The sequence below is a fragment of the Xenopus laevis genome, chromosome 4L, assembly GCF_017654675.1.
Source record: "Xenopus laevis strain J_2021 chromosome 4L, Xenopus_laevis_v10.1, whole genome shotgun sequence".
In the NCBI taxonomy this organism is placed as follows: domain Eukaryota; kingdom Metazoa; phylum Chordata; class Amphibia; order Anura; family Pipidae; genus Xenopus; species Xenopus laevis.
In genome coordinates this window covers 150,929,643-150,950,743 of record NC_054377.1, presented here as the reverse complement: position 1 = coordinate 150,950,743, position 21,101 = coordinate 150,929,643, and the positions used below count along the sequence as shown (strand labels likewise).

The following is a 21,101-nucleotide window of genomic DNA, read 5'->3' as shown; positions in this document are numbered from 1 at the left end:
TTTTTAAAGGTTTTGCAGGTTTTATTCATACCGTTCAGTGGTTTTTTGTGGTTTTTGAAAACCTCTAAAACCACTAAAATGAGAATATTAATAAATGGGCCTCTCCATTTCCTTAAATGAAAAAAAAACTGTTATTGGGTGTAGTTCCCCTTTAACAGGTTAGCGTGGCTGGGTAAGGCAAGGGCACAAATAAACATATTACTTGTTATTTAGGATAACCAGGAATTTTTCAGGAAAGTGCATGTTAAACAAAATTATTCAATGCCAGCACCCCCCGAGGTTTTGCAGTAACTACAAAGATAGCAATTTATAGTTTCTACTCTCGGTAAACTCAGTTTCACTAAGGGGAGACGTGTTCTTCTCCTACCCACAATTCCTTGTAGGTTAGCTGATTCCAGCAAGTGTGCCAGTGTAAACCACTTCTCTGCACTTCTATTTACTCAGGTACTTACTCAAGGCTGGGACCCCTGCTGGAACACTCTGCCCTTCTCACATTCCTACTACACTCACTGTTAAAAGGGACCCATGACTTCATGCTATGAGCAAACTTAGGGGCTGTTCCTGCTGAATTGTGCTTAGTACAGGGAATACCTATGTTGCCATAGTTTTTTATGGGATCTCTCTGTACAGACTATGAGCAAACTTAGGGACTGTTCCTGCTGAATTGTGTTTAGTACAGAGGAATACCTATGCTGTCATAGTTTTATGGGAGCTCTCTGTACAGACTATGAGCAAACTTAGGGGACTGTTCCTGCTGAATTGTGCTTAGTACAGGGGAATACCTATGCTGCCATAGTTTTATGGGAGCTCTCTGTACAGACTATGAGCAAACTTAGGGGCTGTTCCTGCTGAATTGTGCTTAGTACAGGGAATACCTATGTTGCCATAGTTTTATGGGTTCTCTGTACAGACTATGAGCAAACTTAGAGACTGTTCCTGCTGAATTGTGCTTAGTACAGGCAATACCTATGCTGCCATAGTTTTATGGGATCTCTCTGTACAGACTATGAGCAAACTTAGGGGACTGTTCCTGCTGAATTGTGCTTAGTACAGGGAATACCTATGCTGCCATAGTTTTATGGGATCTCTCTGTACAGACTATGAGCAAACTTAGGGACTGTTCCTGCTGAATTGTGCTTAGTACAGGGAATACCTATGCTGCCATAGTTTTATGGGATCTCTCTGTACAGACTATGAGCACACTTAGGGACTGTTCCTGCTGAATTGTGCTTAGTACAGGGAATACCTATGCTGCCATAGTTTTATGGGATCTCTCTGTACAGACTATGAGCAAACTTAGGGACTGTTCCTGCTGAATTGTGCTAAGTACAGGGAATACCTATGCTGCCATAGTTTATGGGATCTCTCTGTACAGACTATGAGCAAACTTAGGGGCTGTTCCTGCTGAATTGTGCTTAGTACAGGGAATACATATGCTGCCATAGTTTTATGGGATCTCTCTGTACAGACTATGAGCAAACTTAGGGAACTGTTCCTAATGAACAGTTTAATAAGGTCTATCATTTAATGCTGGGCTCACTATTTCACTTAATGCTGAGGTCCCTCTATCATTTAGGGGCCCATTTACTTAGCTCGAGTGAAGGAATAGAGGAAAAATACTTCGAATTTTGAATGTTTTTTTTGGCTACTTCAACCATCGAATGGGCTACTTCAACCTTCGACTTCGACCATCGACTTTGAATCGAACTAATAATCATTTGACTATTCGACCATTCGATAGTTGAAGTACTGTCTCTTTAAGAAAAAACTTTGACCCCGTAGTTCGCCATCTAAAAGCTACCGAAGTCAATGTTAGCCTATGGGGAAGGTCCCCATAGGCTTGGCTATCTTTTTTTGGTCGAACAAAAAATGTTCGATTGATGGATTAAAATCCTTCGAATCGATTTATTTCGAAGAATTTAATCGTTCGATTTTTCACTCGATCGAACGAATATCGCTAAATCCTTCGACTTCGAAGGATTTAACTTCGACAGCTGAATATCGAGGGTTAATTAATAGCGGAATATTAGGCACGATCAGTGATTGTTTTAGATTAAAAGACAAATGAGTTGAAAACTAGTGGAAATATATAAAAAGGAAATAGATACACTATTCATCTAACTATAATAATAATAATATTAAGTTAATAAAAAATTACTGAATCCAGGATTTGGTTTGGACTTTGGCCAACTCCCAGCCTTTTTTTTTTTTTGCAGGATTTAAAGTTGGCCAAATACTATGGGCTGAATTATTAAAACCCAAGTTTTTTGTTTTTGGTTTTTTTGCAGCAATTCAAGAAAGTCATGGGAAAAACATTTACCAGGGATTATTTTTTAAAACAAAAGTTGTGGTGAAGAAAAAACAGGAATTTAGAGACCACTCTACAGATGTTGCTGGCAAGAGTTCAAAATTAGTTTTTTGTTCAATATTCTTTTTTTAATCTAGAGATCATAAAAACCACAAGTCAGATTGATTGATGTCTCTGTCTCTATATATTAGGTACCTATCTAGTGCCACCAACCCCTATTTCTGTAGGGAAATGAGAGAGAGCAGACAGTAACCCTTCCAACACTTTCCTCTTGTCTCTATATATTAGGTACCTATCTAGTGCTACCAATCCCTATTTCTGTAGGGAAATGAGAGAGAGCAGACAGTAACCCTTCCAACACTTTCCTCTTGTCTCTATATATTAGGTACCTACAGTATCTAGTGCTACCAACCCCTATTTCTGTAGGGAAATGAGAGAGAGCAGACAGTAACCCTTCCAACACTTTCCTCTTGTCTCTATATATTAGGTACCTATCTAGTGTTACCAATCCCTATTTCTGTAGGGAAATAAGAGAGAGCAGACAGTAACCCTTCCAACACTTTCCTCTTGTCTCTATATATTAGGTACCTATCTAGTGCCACCAACCCCTATTTCTGTAGGGAAATGAGAGAGAGCAGACAGTAACCCTTCCAACACTTTCCTCTTGTCTCTATATATTAGGTACCTATCTAGTGCCACCAACCACTATTTCTGTAGGGAAATGAGAGAGAGCAGACAGTAACCCTTCCAACACTTTCCTCTTGTCTCTATATATTAGGTACCTATCTAGTGTTACCAATCCCTATTTCTGTAGGGAAATGAGAGAGAGCAGACAGTAACCCTTCCAACACTTTCCTCTTGTCTCTATATATTAGGTACCTATCTAGTGCTACCAATCCCTATTTCTGTAGGGAAATGAGAGAGAGCAGACAGTAACCCTTCCAACACTTTCCTCTTGTCTCTATATATTAGGTACCTACAGTATCTAGTGCTACCAACCCCTATTTCTGTAGGGAAATGAGAGAGAGCAGACAGTAACCCTTCCAACACTTTCCTCTTGTCTCTGCCCTTTGCTCCCATGTCAATATGTCCTTTTATTACACCTAATTCCTATAAACCATTTTCACCCAGAAAATTGCATAATTTTTAATGCATTTTGTCAAATTATTATGCAGACAGCCAACTCTCAGTATGAGAAATATAGTAATGAAATAATATTGCTGCCCTTGTCCTGCCATAACCCTATAAATGGGCAGGGTAATGAAGAATTTTATAAACATTTAGAAAAGGGATAAGATCAGGCAACTCTCATGTCTCCCATGTGACGCGTCTGCGTTTAGCGCTTAGGAATTGTTTTTGGCTATGAATGGGAATTTTGCAGAGTTCCTGTTTTGTTTTCCTTCCCTTCTCGTTGAAAGAGACGTGAATACTTTCTGGGGTCGTTCAGAAGCAACGCTATCCCTAAAAGACTAGCATGGGGGGTGGTTGTTACTATAAGGAGTAGCTGGGCAGACATCCTCCTGAATTCTATCAGCTTTATCTTTCTCAGAATTAATCCCTCAGTGTAAACAGCCGGGGATTTCCTCCTACAATAGTACAAGATGAGTGAGACTGCGTATTGCACAGAATGAAGGAAAGAATGGATTTTGTCTCTGACACAAACTATGCGGCATTTCAAGTCAAAGTTCTGCCATCAATTTGTCTGCCCTTTTTCATCACAGAGTGGCAAGCTGATCTGTTTGTATGAATGGGGAATGTGGCTTATTTCATAACCTTAAAACCAAAAGCCACCGCTGTCTTTCTAGGCACAGTGGGGCCATATGGGCCACCGAAGAAGATGGAGACAGTAGGACAAGATGGAGACAGTAGGACAAGATGGAGACAGTAGGACAAGATGGAGACAGTAGGACAAGATGGGGACAGTAGGGCAAGATGGAGACAGTAGGACAAGATGGAGACAGTAGGACAAGATGGGGACAGTAGGGCAAGATTAAAATAGAGTAGAGCAAGACGGAAATAGTAGGGCAAGATAGAGACAGTAGGTCAAGATGGAGACAGTAGGACAAGATGGGGGCAGTAGGAATAAGATAGGGACAGTAGGGCAAGATGGAGACAGTAGGACAAGATGGGGCAGTAGGAATAAGATAGGGACAGTAGGGCAAGATGGAGTCAGTAGGACAATATGCAAACAGTAGGACAGAATGGAGACAGCAGGTCAAGATCGAGACATTATGGCAAGATGGAGGCAATACGCAAGATGGGGACAGTAGGGCAAGATGGAAAGAGTAGGTGAAGATGGAAGCGGTAAGAAAAGACAGAGACAGTAGGGCAAGATGGAAATAGTAGAGCAAGATGGAGACAATTGTTCAAGATGGAGACAGTAGGACAAGATGGAGACAGCAGGTAAAGCTGAAGACAGTAGGAGAAGATGGAGACATTAACGAAAGATGGTGACAGTAGGACAAGATGGGGACAGTGAGGCAAGATAGAGATAATAGGACAAGATGTAGACGGTAGGGCAAAATGGGGACAGTAGGACAAGATGGTGAAATGCTTTATATCAGTGTTTACTAAGTTTGGATCAGTGACGTAACTAGTGTGTGCCGGGCCCTGCTCAAGAAATCTTCAGAGGGGTCCGATGCACGACGATCCCAACCTCTGAGTCTCCTACCCACCTGCACCCTGCCCATAGGTAGGAGAGTGTTTGGAGGGCATTATTTTCAGCTACAGAGAAAGCAGACCCTGCAATCTGCCCCCCCCCCCAGGGTCTGCTTACGCCATAGTTACGCCACTACTTTGGACACATAAGTTGTAGTACAACTAAAAAGACTGTCAATGAAGGCTGAGTGCTGTCAAAACTCATATAAAGAATTAGGTCCAACTATGTTTGCATTTCCCAGGGCCCCAGTCAGGCCCGGATTTGGGGAAAGGCCACCTAGGCCCAGGCCTAGGGTGGCAGGATTTTAGGGGGGCGGCATGCTGCCCAACCACACCCACATTGGTTCAAAAACACAGGTGATGCACAGTAGATACAATCTCCATGAAAATTTGCACGAATAAAGGGGAGGGGACAGGGGCGACGAACGGCAGTGGGCCTGGCGGCGCCCGCAATGTAAATCTGGCCCTGGCCCCAGTATATTAAAACTTACTTCTAATGACACATATAGTAATTTCTCAGACATATTTCTGTCCAAATTGTGATTTCTGATTTCTTAAATGTATAACTGGACCAACCAATGACACGAGCTGAGAGTCAGGAAATAACCTACAAATACAGACAAGGGCTGCAAATTCCTCACCATTTTTCTCACAATTTTTTTCCAGTGCGGCAAAACTTCTGCCCAGTCAGTGGGGGCCCCTACATTTCTCTTTCGGCTTCTGAAAGAAGAGCCCTACTCTTTATGAAAAATACGTGGAATTCAGTGCCGGCAGTCAGCCTCGGAAAAGAGACATTTCTAACTGCCAATTTTCTGTTAAGTCCTTAATGAAAATGGCCTTTTGTGCATTCAGTTGAAACATAAACTACACATGTCTATAAAGTTCAGAGTACAAGCGAATGTTTGAAGACATGTTGATTATTTTTGGAAAACGTCCCAAATCTTTAGCGATTTTCATATCCTAAACACTCATATTATTAGCACCTACGTGACACCAGATAAGCCTGTCAGCGTCGGAACGCCAAACAAGTCATTCATTCCCAAGCTAAATAAAATTACTAATATTTCTATTCAGAGCTACAGACATATTCCTCTCTATAAATAGGATTATTTCTCATGAAACGATATGATCTCCAGTTCTCCATTTAGGACACAAAACTCTCATTTTGATATTGAGTCGTCTTTCTACAACCCGCCCAAATATGGTGCAACGTGGGACAAGCATTTTGGAATTCAGTTCTGAAGTTATTCGGGTAACATTTGCAATTTATCATTTAGAATTGCCTTCAGCCCCTGTCCAAGTGCAGCTTACAATCTTCCCTACCGCATACATTATGGTCAATGTCATCCATTCCAACCACATCTCATGCAAACTGATGTCCACAATAGAATACTGAGAATAGTCTTTTATAGTCAGGAACTAGAAGATGAGTTTAGTGTTTCAGCTTTCAAAATCTAGAGTCTGCCCCTTTAGCAAGAGCCTGTTAAAGACAAAAATGTAACGAGGAGCCTACCTGATAGAAGACTTTTTCTCTGGGGTATAGACACAGAGAGCTTATGGCACCCCTCTGTGTTGCAGCATCTATTGCTCCATATAATCGGAAGCATAAGATGACTCCCACAGCAATATAAAGGACTGGTGATGCTCTTGGATCCCCTTCAGGGGGCAAGTCTGGGTAGGTACCCTGGTGAAGAGTCTGGGTTACAACGGAAGTTGACCCATTGTAGACAGTACAAGACAATATAGCTTGCATAGAAAGAAGCTTACATCCCAAGGTGCAATAGGGGTCAAAACCTTACAGTAGAGAGGAGAGGGGGTAGAGTGAAAATCCAACTAAGGTAGAAGTCTCCAAATTGTGGGTTGGACTCACCTGCAGCAGGTAAGTCTGAGTAGAAACTCTAGGGAATAGGCTGGGTTACAAAGATATTTGGCCCATTGTAGGTATTACAAGATAATATAGCTTGTATAGAAAGAAGCTTCACAAGGTGTCACAGGGGTCAAAACCCAAGCTCAACCATTAAGAGGAGAAGGGGTAGAGTGAAAATCCTTCTAAGGAAGAGGTCTCCAAATTGTGGGCTGGACTCTTGGATCACCTTCAGGGGGTAAGTCTGGGTAGGAACTCTGGGTTACCAAGATAGTTGGCCCATTGTCGTATTACAAGATAATATAGCTTGCATAGAAAGAAGCTTCAGAAGGTGTGACAGAGGTCAAAACCCAGGCAAAACTCAACAGTTAAGAGGAGAGGGGGTAGAGTGAAAACCCCTCTAAAGAAAGGGTCTCCAAATTGTGGAGCAGGGACTGAGCATGACGGACAGTAGAAGGGGAACTGAAAATCTCTGCCTTAAAAAAAAAAGCCCTTGAGAAGGGCTGAAAAAGAACGTTTTCCTCTTTAATGGTCCATTGTGCGCCCAAGTATTTTGAGTGAGGTGCTGAGTTCATTGAAATGTGCTCAACACTAAGGGCCATGGCTGACGGGGAGATTTGCCACACATAATAAAAATACACAACTGGAGTCTTGGCTGGAGAGCTGACCATTGCTACTATTACGGTGTATCTGGGCTTCCGATTGATTGGAAAGCTCATCTGGACACCCTCTTTGTGCATCTGACCCTCTGAAACTCCAGGGTTAGGACCTGGGTCTGACTGATTCAAGAGCAGCACTCACGTATGGGTCAAATTCTGCTAATTGTGCCGAGCAGCTCCCAGTAGGCACCCAGTGTCTATTCCTGTGTGGGCACCTTGTTTCTCATTCAGGGGCCGGCTGAAGATATTGGATGACCACAAATTTGACAGGTCTGCCGTCGGATTTGAAAGGATAGATAGGCCCATGCCAGACAATGCTGAATGGGAATCTAATGGTGCCAAACATCTGGTTCTGTTTATATTAAGCTTGATGATTAAATATTAAAAGCATTAGATTCTGCTCCAAAGTAAGCTTCTCGGGTTTCCATCTGGCGTGCTGAAACATTTATAGTGTATTTTGGAGTGAAACAAAGAAATAAAAATGATTTTAGGTCTGTATCTCTTTTCTCTCTTCAATCCCAATATATTGCTGGGTTTCTTTCCAGCCGAGGCACTCATTCCTACTCAATCCCACACATTCCTACTCATTCCTACTCAATCCCACACATTCCCACTCATTCCTACTCATTCCCACTCATTCCTACTCATTCCCACTCATTTCCACTCTTTCTTACTCACTCCTACTCATTCCCACTCACTCCCACCCATTCACACTCATTCCCACTCACTATCACTCACTCCAACTCATTTCCACTCATTCCTACTCATTCCAATTCAGTTTTCTAATCATTCCTACTCATTCCCACTCATACCCACTCACTCACACTAATTCCCACTCATTCCCACTCACTTCTATTTAATCCTACTCACTCCCACTTATTCACGCTTATTACCACTCACTCCTACTCATTCCCACTCATTCCAACTAAGTTTCCTACTCATTCCCACTCATTCCTAGGCATTCCCACTCATTCCTACTCAGTTTCCTACTCATTCCCACTCATTCCCACTCATGCCCACTCATGCACACTCAGTTTCCTCACTCACTCAGATGCCATGTCTGTGTGCGGGAATGATATTGGTCCCCATGAAATGTCAGTCATCCACCCAATGTGAGCAGCTTCTCAGGCTGCTGTTGATCTTGAGGTTGGACATGGATCTATTCCAAATCTGTGGCTGGTCCTCATTCTGCACCCCTAGTTAACTAACCTTACCCCTCTAATAACCCATATTCCCGTGCCCCATCCCCGCCCCACTCATTTTTTTATTCTGGGACCCTTGTGACTAAACCAAATAAAACGTTAAATGTCAGGGCCCCAACAATGATAAGGGTCCCTACATTTGTGCTCCCTGTTCCGGCCTCAAACAACAACAAACAAGAAGAAAACCCTTTATTAGTCCAGTTGGCAGATACAGAGCCCAGCAGTTAATATCAGGCTGCCCCTTTTGAAACAGTGAAACACAAGAAAGAGAGAAATCTCAGCCCTTATCACTGGACACAGACATGTTTCTCATTAACAAGTGATGAGTTGTCATTAAGGGCCCCTCCTGCGAGTGGCAGACGCACGTCCTACGGAATCTCAGAATCTTAGGAACAATTAATCAAGCCGCCCAAGGGCCCAAGTAGATGAACTTGTTTTTTTAAACATTTAAAAATCCATTTACATTCATAAATGAGCTGCAATATTTCTCTAGTGACTGCAAAGAGCCTCCCCGCACGGAGCAGCAGCCCCCCACCCAATCATCTTATCAGCCCCCTCATTCCACTCAGGAGAGAAAGTAAACAAGGGTCCAGACTCACTCTATTATTGATCCACTCTGCGGCATAGAAAGATGAGGGGAAAAAGTAGCAATAACAATACATTTGTAGCCTTACAGAACATCTGTTTTTTTTAGATGGGAAAAACAATTGCAAATTGTCTCAGAATATCACTCTCTACATACATAAATATATATATATATATATATATATATATATATAAATATATATATACATATAGCCCAGGGGTGTAACTACAGAGGAAGCAGACCCTGCACGGAACCAATTTGTTAAACTTGAACCCGACCCACAACTCGCATACTTACCCGCTTGGACCCACTACCCGACCCACAAGTACCTTATCCACAACCCGTTGACCATCAAGAAACAGGACATACTGTCATTGTAAACTGGAAGTGACATCATTAGAAGTAGGCGTGATCAGAAAAAAAGGAGTAAAACTGGAAGTGCTGTCATTGTAACCCGGAAGTGACATCATTAGAAGTAGGCGTCATCAGAAAAAAGGAGTAAAACTGGAAGTGCTGTCATTGTAACCCGGAAGTGACATCATTAGAAGTAGGCGTGATCAGAAAAAAGGAGTAAAACAGGAAGTGCTGTCATTGTAACCCGGAAGTGACATCATTAGAAGTAGGCGTCATCAGAAAAAAGGAGTAAAACTGGAAGTGCTGTCATTGTAACCCGGAAGTGACATCATTAGAAGTAGGCGTGATCAGAAAAAAAGGAGTAAAACAGGAAGTGCTGTCATTGTAACCCGGAAGTGACATCATTAGAAGTAGGCGTGATCAGAAAAAAAGGAGTAAAACAGGAAGTGCTGTCATTGTAACCCGGAAGTGACATCATTAGAAGTAGGCGTGATCAGGAAAAAAGGAGTAAAACTCGCTACTGAGAAGATTCGCGACCTGCAAACCTGAAGAACCGACCCACGTCTATACCCGCTCCCGATAAGTCTATCTGGAACCCACAGGGTACAGCAGGTTTTTGCGGGTGTCCCACAGGTACCCGACCCGCTGCAGGACTCTACCTGTGGTTGCAGAGGGGCCCAGAAGTTATAGGGGGCCCCATGAGGCCAAAATAATGAGCCATTTCAATGTCTATAGGTAGAACAGGAGAAACTGTGGATATGTTTGTGGCCCTAAAATGAATGAATTAATCTAGTTACGCCACTGATACAGCCCATAGGTGTCCCTATATCTCCCCTGTATTAACGCGTTTTGCTATTACTGCCGGAGGGAGGCCGGTTCCATCAATCCATAAAATATCTTTATTGCTGTCGGGCAATGAGAGTAAATATTTCCCAGGACGTGTCGTGTGTTGATTTGTTTTTGCAGGTGCGGGGAGTGCGGGGAGTCCTGGGTCAGAAGCAAAATGTTTGTAATTGACTAACAATTATCTAAATGGCAATTGCTTGGACCCTGCAGGAGCATTTCAACATTTATTGTTCTGAAACACGGCAGTGAGTGAACCCCCAGTCTATGTCCCCTTCTAGGTTCCCCCAAGGAGATAACACAAAAGGAAGGCTATGGGAAGGTTCTTTCTACATTTATCTCTTAATTTCTACATTAGGCACAAGGAAAAGCAAGAATAGACAATTTACTGCAGCTTTAATGCTCCACCCTGTATTACCCATGTACCCCGGCTGTACTAAAGCAATTCATTCTCCTCCTGTCTGTCACAGTAATCTCTCCTTGATTAGTCAGTTTTCTGCCCCAGAGACACTGACAGATTTGAGGTTACACAGAGCAGCCCTGTGACAGCCTGCGAAATACCTCTCCTAATATATCACTATATCAACTTGTAGTTCAGCAACAACCCCTCTCCCCATGTCTCACAATCCAATTATGTGTGCTTATTTGTGTCCTGGGTACCCCTGGAACTATAGCAGAGTGACACCCCAATGTTTCTATATATCTGTAACCTTGTTATGAGCTAAGGGGGCCCAGTCTGAAGGCCAGTTAGGGGGAGATTTGGGGTGAGTGTTTATTTGTACCCTGGGTACCCCTGGAACTATAGCAGGATGACACCCCAATGTTTCTATATATCTGTAACCTTGTTATGAGCTAAGGGGGCCCAGTCTGAAGGTCAGTTAGGGGGAGATTTGGGGTGAGTGCTTATTTGTACCCTGGGTACCCCTGGAACTATAGCAGGGTGACACCCCAATGTTTCTATATATCTGTAACCTTGTTATGAGCTAAGGGGGTCCAGTCTGAAGGTCAGTTAGGGGGAGTTTTGGGGTGAGTGTTTATTTGTACCCTGGGTACCCCTGGAACTATAGCAGGTTCTTCTGGTCAGAGCAATAATGGTTCCCCGATTAAAATGTAAAAATACCGATACATTTTACTGATCATTTATACAGAATGAAGCCAATAAAAATTTTTATATATTCCTTCCAAAAAGACAAGACCTGCCCTATTTAGAAAGAAAATTTTTTTTTTTTTGTTTGGAGTGAGACAAAGAAGTTTAAGAAAACAGTAAGATAAGAAAGACTGACCTGGGGAGAAAACTGGGAATGAAGAAGCACAGAGAAGATAAAAAAGCAGATTATTAGACACTTTTCAGAGCTTTAAAAGTAAATATTTGCTTTCTGCCGTTGTATTTAATTTGGCATCAGTCAGGATTATATGATTCCATACAAAGTGCATTTGTGATCGTATTCAAGATGCCATGCAATATGGAGCATTAACATGTCTCAGAAGAACACGGATATTTTTTTTTATTCATTCATTGTCTTGTGTATTAATCATTTATTAAAAATAAATAATAATAAATATTATTTATATTAATATTAATTATAAATTAACATTTATTAACATTATCACCGGTGATGTTGCCCATAGCAACCAATCATATGTTTGTTTTTGTTTTACTTATAGGTGACAGGCAAATGCTCCAATGTTAATAAATACGCTTCTCAGTTTAGGGTAAAGTGAGGCCACGGTGAGACGGAGAATTTGCTCCACTTCCACTGTTCCCTTTAGTTGCACTGAAATCCACACGGAGCATAACTGACTGGAGAATGGCTTGAAAATTCCTGTTTCACAGTTTCAAGAGTCAAGTCAAGAGTGAGTTTTTTGTCATTTCATCCATATACGTTTGTACAGTACACAGTGAAACGAAACAACGTTCCTCTAGGACAGGGGTGTCCAAACTGCGGCCCGAGGGCCAAATGCGGCCCAGGATGCATATGAATGCGGCCCAATTTGGTTCCCGAAGAAAACGTCATGTCGCAAAGGATATATGAGGAGGGGGGACTCTGCCCATTGCCCAGTTAGCAATAATAATATAATAATAAGTCTATTTAATATCCAAGTGTCCCATATTCCAGTGTATAGCTCCATCTGGTTATCCAACTGGCATTGTAGTTCTTTTCTGTGTTTTTCCTTTACTTTTACAAATCAAATGTGTTTGTGTATTTCATATGTGGCCCCAGACAATTTTTCTTTTTCCAATGTGGCCCTGCGAGCCAAAAGTTTGGACACCCCTGCTCTAGGACCATGGTGCTACACACAACATAGATGTACTGTATTAGTACAGGGGAATTCCCATAGTTTTATGGGATCTCTCTGTACAGACTATGAGCAAACTTAGGGGACTGTTCCTGCTGAATTGTGCTTAGTACAGGGGAATACCTATGCTGCCATAGTTTTATGGGATCTCTCTGTACAGACTATGAGCAAACTTAGGGACTGTTCCTGCTGAATTGTGCTTAGTACAGAGGAATACCTATGCTGCCATAGTTTTATGGAATCTCTCTGTACAGACTATGAGCAAACTTAGGGGACTGTTCCTGCTGAATTGTGCTTAGTACAGGGAATACCTATGCTGCCATAGTTTTATGGAATCTCTCTGTACAGACTATGAGCAAACTTAGGGGACTGTTCCTGCTGAATTGTGCTTAGTACAGGGGAATACCTATGTTGCTATAGTTGTATGGGATCTCTCTGTACAGACTATGAGCAAACTTAGGGACTGTTCCTGCTGAATTGTGCTTAGTACAGGGGAATACCTATGCTGCCATAGTTTTATGGGATCTCTCTGTACAGACTATGAGCAAACTTAGGGGACTGTTCCTGCTGAATTGTGCTTAGTACAGGGGAATACCTATGTTGCTATAGTTGTATGGGATCTCTCTGTACAGACTATGAGCAAACTTAGGGGACTGTTCCTGCTGAATTGTGCTTAGTACAGGGAATACCTATGCTGCCATAGTTTTATGGGATCTCTCTGTACAGACTATGAGCAAACTTAGGGACTGTTCCTGCTGAATTGTGCTTAGTACAGGGAATACCTATGCTGCCATAGTTTTATGGGATCTCTCTGTACAGACTATGAGCAAATTTAGGGGCTGTTCCTGCTGAATTGTGCTTAGTACAGGGAATACCTATGCTGCCATAGATTTATGGGATCTCTCTGTACAGACTATGAGCAAACTTAGGGGACTGTTCCTGCTGAATTGTGCTTAGTACAGGGAATACCTATGCTGGAGAGGTTTTTGCATAATTGCATTATCATCTGTCTTTAGTGGAGTATGCACACAATGACATTAGGTCATGCTTCCAGGTAGTTTTTTTGTGCAAAAAGAATTGTAAGCTGTAGCAATATCAGCTTTATAGAAATGGGGAAAATAATTATTTTGGAAAAAAAATCTAAATTCAACTCTTTATATTTGCACTTAAATGAACAGTTCAGTGTAAAAATAAAAACTGGGTAAATAGATAGGCTGTGCAAAATAAAAAATGTTTCTAATTTAGTTATTTGGGCAAAAATGTAATGTATAAAGGCTGGAGTGAGTGGATGTGTAACATAATAGCCAGAACACTACTTCCTGCTTTTCAGCTCTCTTGCTTTTCACTGATTGGTTACCCTGGCTACCAGTCAGTAACCAATCAGTGACTATAAGGGGGGCCACATGGGACATAACTGTTTAGTGAGTTTGCAATTGATCCTCAGCATTCAGCTCAGATTCAAAAGCAACAGTTATGTCCCATGTCCCCTCTCAAGTCACTGATTGGTTACTGACTGGTAGCCAGGGTAACCAATCAGTGAAAAGCAAGAGAGCTGAAAAGCAGGAAGTAGTGTTCTGGCTATTATGTTACACATCCACTCACTCCAGCCTTTATACATTACATTTGTGCCTAACTAACTATATTAGATCCATTTTTTATTTTGCACAGTCTATCTATTTACCCAGTTGTTATATTTACACCGAACTTTCTTTGCAAAACCAAACTGGAAAATAAGAAATGACAGCGGCCCTTTAAGGACAGGCCTCATTTGTAGAGAAGATTCCATTGCGTCTCTCACAAGCTTTCCACAGCGATGGATCTTGCGAGACAAATGCCGCAGAGAGTGACGTTTAATCGCAGCAAAATGAGTTTGTCGTATGAACATGCGAGTGATGTAAATTTAACTACAAAAACAAATTTACGAAATGTATTTTCCTTCCCAAACAGATCTTGCGGTGACGAATGAGTCTCACTTTGTAGCAGAGACGTTCAAAGCAGATGGAAGGGTGGGGCTATAAACATGTTCCAGGCTGGGAATAGTGTAGATATATATATATATGGCTGCAGCCACACTGGGGGACCACCAGGCACTTGGGTGATCATTCCCTATGATTGACGCAGCAATCATCATAGCCCATCCCCACAGCATCATGTCCCCGCCCCCTGCCAAAAGATGGCAGCCCCACTGCTAATACAACTCCCAGACTTACAGCAGAAGTGCAAGACAAGGCACCGGGCAATACTGGGAAACATATAGCAAAGGAACACGTTAAAGGGGTTTTTCCCATTTGCGTTAAAGGGGTGGTGGACCTTTAAGTTAACTTTTGGTAAGTTATAGAATGGCTAATTCTAAGCAACTTTTCAATTGGTCTTCATTTTTTCATTTGTATAGTTTTTGAATTATTTGTCTTCTTTGACTCTTTCCAGCTTTCAAATAGGGGTCACTGACCCCATCTAAAAAATACAAATACTCTATAAGGCTACAAATGTATTGTTATTGCTACTTTTTATTACTCATCTTTCTATTCAGGCCTCTCCTATTCGTATTACAGCCTCTTATACAAATCAATGCATGGTTACTATGGTTATTTGGAACCTAGCAACCAGATGGCTCAAATTGCAACTCTGCGGAATTAAAAACTGAATAACTCAAAAACCACAAATGAAAATAAAAATGAAAGCCAATTGCAAATTGTCTCAGAATATCACTCTCTACATCAAACTAACAGTTAATTTAAAGGTGAACAACCTCTTTAACTTTTAGTATGATGTAGAGCATGATATTCTGAGATTATTTGTAATTGGTTTTAATTTTTTTATTATTTGTGGTTTTTGACTTATTTTGCTTTTTATTCAGGGACTCCTTAGTTTGCATTTTCAGCCATCTGGTTGCTAGGGTCCAAATTCCCCTAGCAACCATGCATTGATTTGAATAAGACACTGTAATATGAATAGGAGAGGCCTGAATAGAAAGAGGAGTGATAAAAAGTAGCAATAACAATACATTTGTAGCCTTATAGGCCGCTTGTTTTGTAGATGGGGTCAGTGACCCCTATTTGAAAGCTGGAAAGAGTCAGAGGAAACAGGCAAATAATTAAAAAAAACTATAAAAAAATAAATAATGAAGACCAATTTTAGGGGCAGATTTAGGTCCCTTTTCAATCGAATTTGAATCTTATGGATCAAAATAATAGCGTGTTCAAATTGTACGATTCTAAGTTTTTCCCCAGAAAAAACTTCTATTTTTCATAGTCCACCAATTGACTCCAAATAGGTTCTAGGAGGTCCCCCATAGGCTAAAACAGCAAATTGGCAGGTTTTCTATGGCGCATGGGTGAAGTCGAATTTTTAAAGAGACAATACACGAAATTCAAATTTTTGAATCTTTTTCAAATTTAAATCGACTTTGGACTATTCCCTAGTCGAAGTACACATAAATTAGCTTGAAATTAGAATTTTTGTAATTAGAATTTTCACTTCGACCATTGATAAATCTGCCCCTAAATGTTGCTTAGAATTAGTCATTCTATAACATACTAAAAGTTAATCTAAAGGTGAATCAGCTCTTTAACTTGTTCCTTTCCTATATGTTTTCTACTATTGCCTTGTGTCTTGGAAATGGAAGAGCAGGACAGAAAGAAAACAAAAAGAATGGAAAAGAAATGGGGAGAAGGGGAGGGAACAGTGAAGAGAAAAGGGGAGATGTACAGGAATGTGAGAGTAAAAAAGAAAAGGTGATGAGGAAGAAAGAAGTAAGGAGTAATAGGGGTAAATTTATCAAAGAGTGAAGTTCCGCCACTAGAGTGAAATTCCACCACTCTCAATTCATTTCTATGGAATTTTGAAAGGCGTATTTATCAATGGGTGAAAGTGAAAGTTCACCCTTTGATATATACGCCTATAAAAATCAATAGAAATGAATGGAGAGTGGTGGAATTTCACTCTAGCGGAACTTCACTATTAACTTCACTCTTTGATAAATATACCCCTTGGAATGAAAGCAAGTGACAAAGGAAATTCAAACAAGAGAAGTTTAAACCAAGAACTGGATATTATAAAAGGCAGAAGAGAATACACAGCCCTAAGGTAATTCTTTATTAACTAATTACTAACGAGTAACATTTGGTCGTCTCTAATTCACTCTCCTGACGGGAACTTTCATCACAAACACAAGGCTAGAAATCAGCGCCGGGTTATTAAGCTCTGAATCTTTTATTCAATTTGAAGAGATTTAGGAGGGTGAAACATGAGTCGCTAAGTCTCGCTCCTGAACTGAATGGGGAAATATCATTATTGCTTATTATTACTCTCACATTTGGCCGATCAATGAAACTTCCCGAGCGCTGGTAACAGGAGGGACACGTGGCCAATGTGATTCCAGCAAGTGATTGTTTAATATGCGGCGGGACCACAATAACTTCTACACTAACCGCACTATAACACAATGCACATTTATATGGAGAGGCCAATAAAATAAATTACAATTTTCCAGTAACAGTTTTCAAATGATTAATTGCGTTTGACAAATGAGCTGCAACAGAACAGTAACGTCCATAGTGAATAAGAGCAAAGCTGCTGAGAACTTCTTTCCCCCTTGTACATTTTCATTTCTGTCTTATATTCTGAACATGATCTCCCCCCCCATCTCTTCTCTCTCTTCTATATTTCTCCTCTCCCCCATTTGTCTCTCTACTCCCTAACCCCCTTTCCCTTCTCTCCTTCTGTCTCTCATCCCCTCTCCTTTCCTTTTCTCCCCCAACTGTTTGGCCTTACTCTCCCCCATCCTCCCTCTTCTCTCCCCTTCTATATTTCTCCTCTCCCCCATTTGTCTCTCTACTCCATAACCCCCTTTCCCTTCTCTCCTTCTGTCTCTCATCCCCTCTCCTTTCCTTTTCTCCCCCAACTGTTTGGCCTTACTCTCCCCCATCCTCCCTCTTCTCTCTCTTCTATATTTCTCCTCTCCCCCATTTGTCTCTCTACTCCCTAACCCCCTTTCCCTTCTCTCCTTCTTTCTCTCATCCCCTTTCCTTTTCTCCCCCAACTGTTTGGCCTTACTCTCCCCCATCCTCCCTCTTCTCTCCCCTTCTATATTTCTCCTCTCCCCCATTTGTCTCTCTACTCCCTAACCCCCTTTCCCTTCTCTCCTTCTGTCTCTCATCCCCTCTCCTTTCCTTTTCTCCCCCAACTGTTTGGCCTTACTCTCCCCCATCCTCCCTCTTCTCTCTCCTTCTATATTTCTCCTCTCCCCCATTTGTCTCTCTACTCCCAAAGCCCAATTTTCCTTCTCCTTTCTTATTTTGTCCTTGAAGCATTTGAAAACAAACGCTCTATACACGCTACAAATGTATTGTTATTGCTACTTTTTATTCCTCATCTTTCTATTCAGGCCTCTCCTATTCATATTCCAGTCTCTTATTCAAATCAATGCATGGTTGCTAGGGGCATGTGGACCCTAGCAACCAGATTGCAAACTGGAGAGCTGCTGAATAAAAAGCTAAATAAGTCAAAAACCACAAATAGTAAAATTGTCTCAGAACATCCCTCTCTACATCATACTAACAGTTAATAGAAAGGTGAGCAACCTCTATAAGAAGACACAGAGCAACAAAACTGTTAAAAATATTGAATACATTTAATAAAATCCCAAAATAAATCATTTAAAAGTTAATCCTGCCAAAAAGTTATTTATCATGCTTGTGGGTGCCTAATAGTGCAAATGATTTAAAGGGGTTGTTCACCTTCCAAACAGTTTTTTCACTTGTTTTCAGATTGTTCCCCAGAAATAAAGACTTTTTTCAACTACTTTCCATTTGTTACCGTTATTTTAAAATCTGTAAAGTGTAAAGTTGAATGTTGGTGTCTCTGGTGTTTGAGTCTGACAGTTCAGTAATTCAGGTGCAGACTCTGGACTGTTACAATTTTGCATTTACAATTAGTTGATCCATTTCTCATCTGTGGAGTATTAGTAACTATTGTATCAAGTCTAACAGCTGAATGTAATGAAACCCAGGGATTCTGCTCAGCAGGGACAAAGATAAGAAATGGATCAACTAAATCAATTTAGAACAGCTTAAAGGGTCGGCGACACCCCACTCAGAGCTGCTTTAGAAGGTGAAAAATGACAATTTACATTTCAATATTGGAAAAACGGTCACACATAGAAAATAGAAAGTCTTTGGAAAAAGTCTTTATTTCTGGTGAACTGTCTGAAACCAACTACCGTATATACTCGAGTATAAGCCGAGTTTTTCAGCCCCCAAAATATGCTGAAAAACTCTTTCTCGGCTTATACTCGGGTCAAGCACAAAAACGGACGCCGGCATCTAAGAATAGTCGCCGGCGTCCAAGAATAGTCTCCAAGAATATTCGCCGGCATCCAAAAACGAGACGCCGGCACCTCCAATGGGAGCAGAAACCCTCAATTTTTTGATTGAAACTTACCAGAAGCTGCTGCATTTCTCACCCTAGGCTTATACTCGAGTCAATAAGCTTTCCCAGTTTTTGGAGCTAAAATTAGGTACCTCGGCTTATACTCGGGACGGCTTATACTCGAGTATATACAGTAGTTGTTTGAAGGTGAACCATCCCTTCAATATTACATTGTGCAAAGTCTTTTACTAATCACTAGAGATGCACTTAGCAATGGTTAAATGCACTGCGTAGGGGTATAGGGGCAAGCAGAAACATCATCATCATCATCATCATCATCATCATCATCATGCTTCCAGCATCAAAGCCGTTATTTGGCCATTTTCCATGCGCACATTCAGATCAGGACAAATATCGGTCAATTTACTTACCCGTAGCTGAACCCAAAAACAGACGTAAAAAAAAAAGAAGACAAAAAACATGTTTTGGTCAATTGACACCCAAGGACACTCGCTGATGACTTTGTATTGAGCAAAAACACAGACATTTAGCAATACACCATGTGCCTAAAATCAAACACGGGAGAACTTTTAAAGAGAAAACTTTCTTCGTTGTTGCTTCCTGGACATTTTGGGGGGGCTCTTCCTGAGTTCATTAGAAACACTTTTTTAAAATTATTGAATATTTTGCAGTGAAAAACTCAAATTGTAGTAAGAACGTAAATTTAAGGGGGTTATTTACTAAACTCTGAATGCAAAAATCCTGAAAAATCTGTGATTTTTTTTTATAAAATCGGACTTTTAAAAAATCACCAATTTTTCGGAATTTATTACACCCCGAGGATAAAAAAATCCGAATTAGAAAATCCGGCATCTCAGATTGCATATAAGTCAATGGGAGAAGTCCCAATGATTTTTTGCAATACCTCAAAGTTTTCTGAGTTTTCGGGTAAAAAAGCATAAGAAATCCGGAAAAAAAACATGAAAATCTGATTTATTTTTTTTCGCCCAAACCAAATTTTGGGGAAAATGTAATAATAAATAAGTGTAAAAACAAACGAGCGGATTTGATGGGAGTTTGTAGCAGAAAATGTTGAGATCAAATCGGACTTAAATGTTGCTAAACCTGGTGAGAAACAGGAGAGCGTGAGATTTTCCAGAACACACGACACCATCAACATGTGATTAAAACTGACAAGTAAAATGTTGCCTTAGGAATTGATTGACAGATTTTCTTTTGTCAACGGGTCCCCTGCACCAAATTCAGCTCAACATTGCGAGGGCTGTGACTGTATCGACAGCATCAAAGGCCGTGGCCCTGACAGAAATGTAAGCACACTGGCCAAGAGGTTTGGACATTAAAAAAAACTCACATTTCTCACCTTTACAAATGAACAGAAACCTTGTCTACTAAGACAAACATCAAAGTAGGAATGTCATAATATTTGGGAAGTTAATATCTGAATGAAAAATCATCAAATACTGAAAGAAATAGCTTTTATAGACAAATTAAATAGGATAAATATCACCAAGTGGTAACAATGTTTATCCCCAGGTTTATATTTAACCCCAAATCATTAATGCTCCATTGGGAATGATTTGATTTGTTTTTATTATTCATCTTTCTATTCAGGCCTCTCCTATTCATATTTCAGTCTCTTATTCAAATCAGTGCATGGTTGCTAGGGGAATTTGGAGCATAGCAACCGGAAAGCTGAAATTGCAAACTGGAGAGCTGCTGGATAAAAAGCTAAAAAACCCAAAAACCACAAATAATAAAAAATGAAAACCAACTGCAAATTGTCTCAGAAAATCCCTCTCTACATCATACTAACAGTTCATTTAAAGGTGATTTAAATTAAACGGATTTAGAGCTAATTGCAGAAGTAATTGCTTTTATTGAAATGTTTTGCTTTATGTTGGCTGTCCCTCTAACTACTAAGTGGCAGATCACATGTTCC

The 21,101-nt window shown here is 40.8% G+C and overlaps 1 protein-coding gene across 6 annotated transcripts in view; it reads right to left on the bottom strand.

Moving 5' to 3' along the window:
* LOC108704021 (ERC protein 2-like) overlaps positions 1 to 21,101 on the bottom strand; it is a 528,894-nt gene that overhangs the window by 326,074 nt on the left and 181,719 nt on the right. For 3 of the 6 annotated variants that reach the window (XM_041590956.1, XM_041590957.1, XM_041590959.1), the window contains 2 exons: positions 19,573 to 19,578; positions 11,758 to 11,769 (listed from right to left, as the gene is read on the bottom strand). The exons of the other annotated variants lie outside the window; for them this stretch is intronic. In XM_041590956.1, the coding sequence (XP_041446890.1) occupies positions 11,758 to 11,769; positions 19,573 to 19,578 (18 nt within the window). The remainder of the gene's footprint in view (positions 1 to 11,757; positions 11,770 to 19,572; positions 19,579 to 21,101) is intronic. 6 annotated transcript variants of the gene reach the window in all.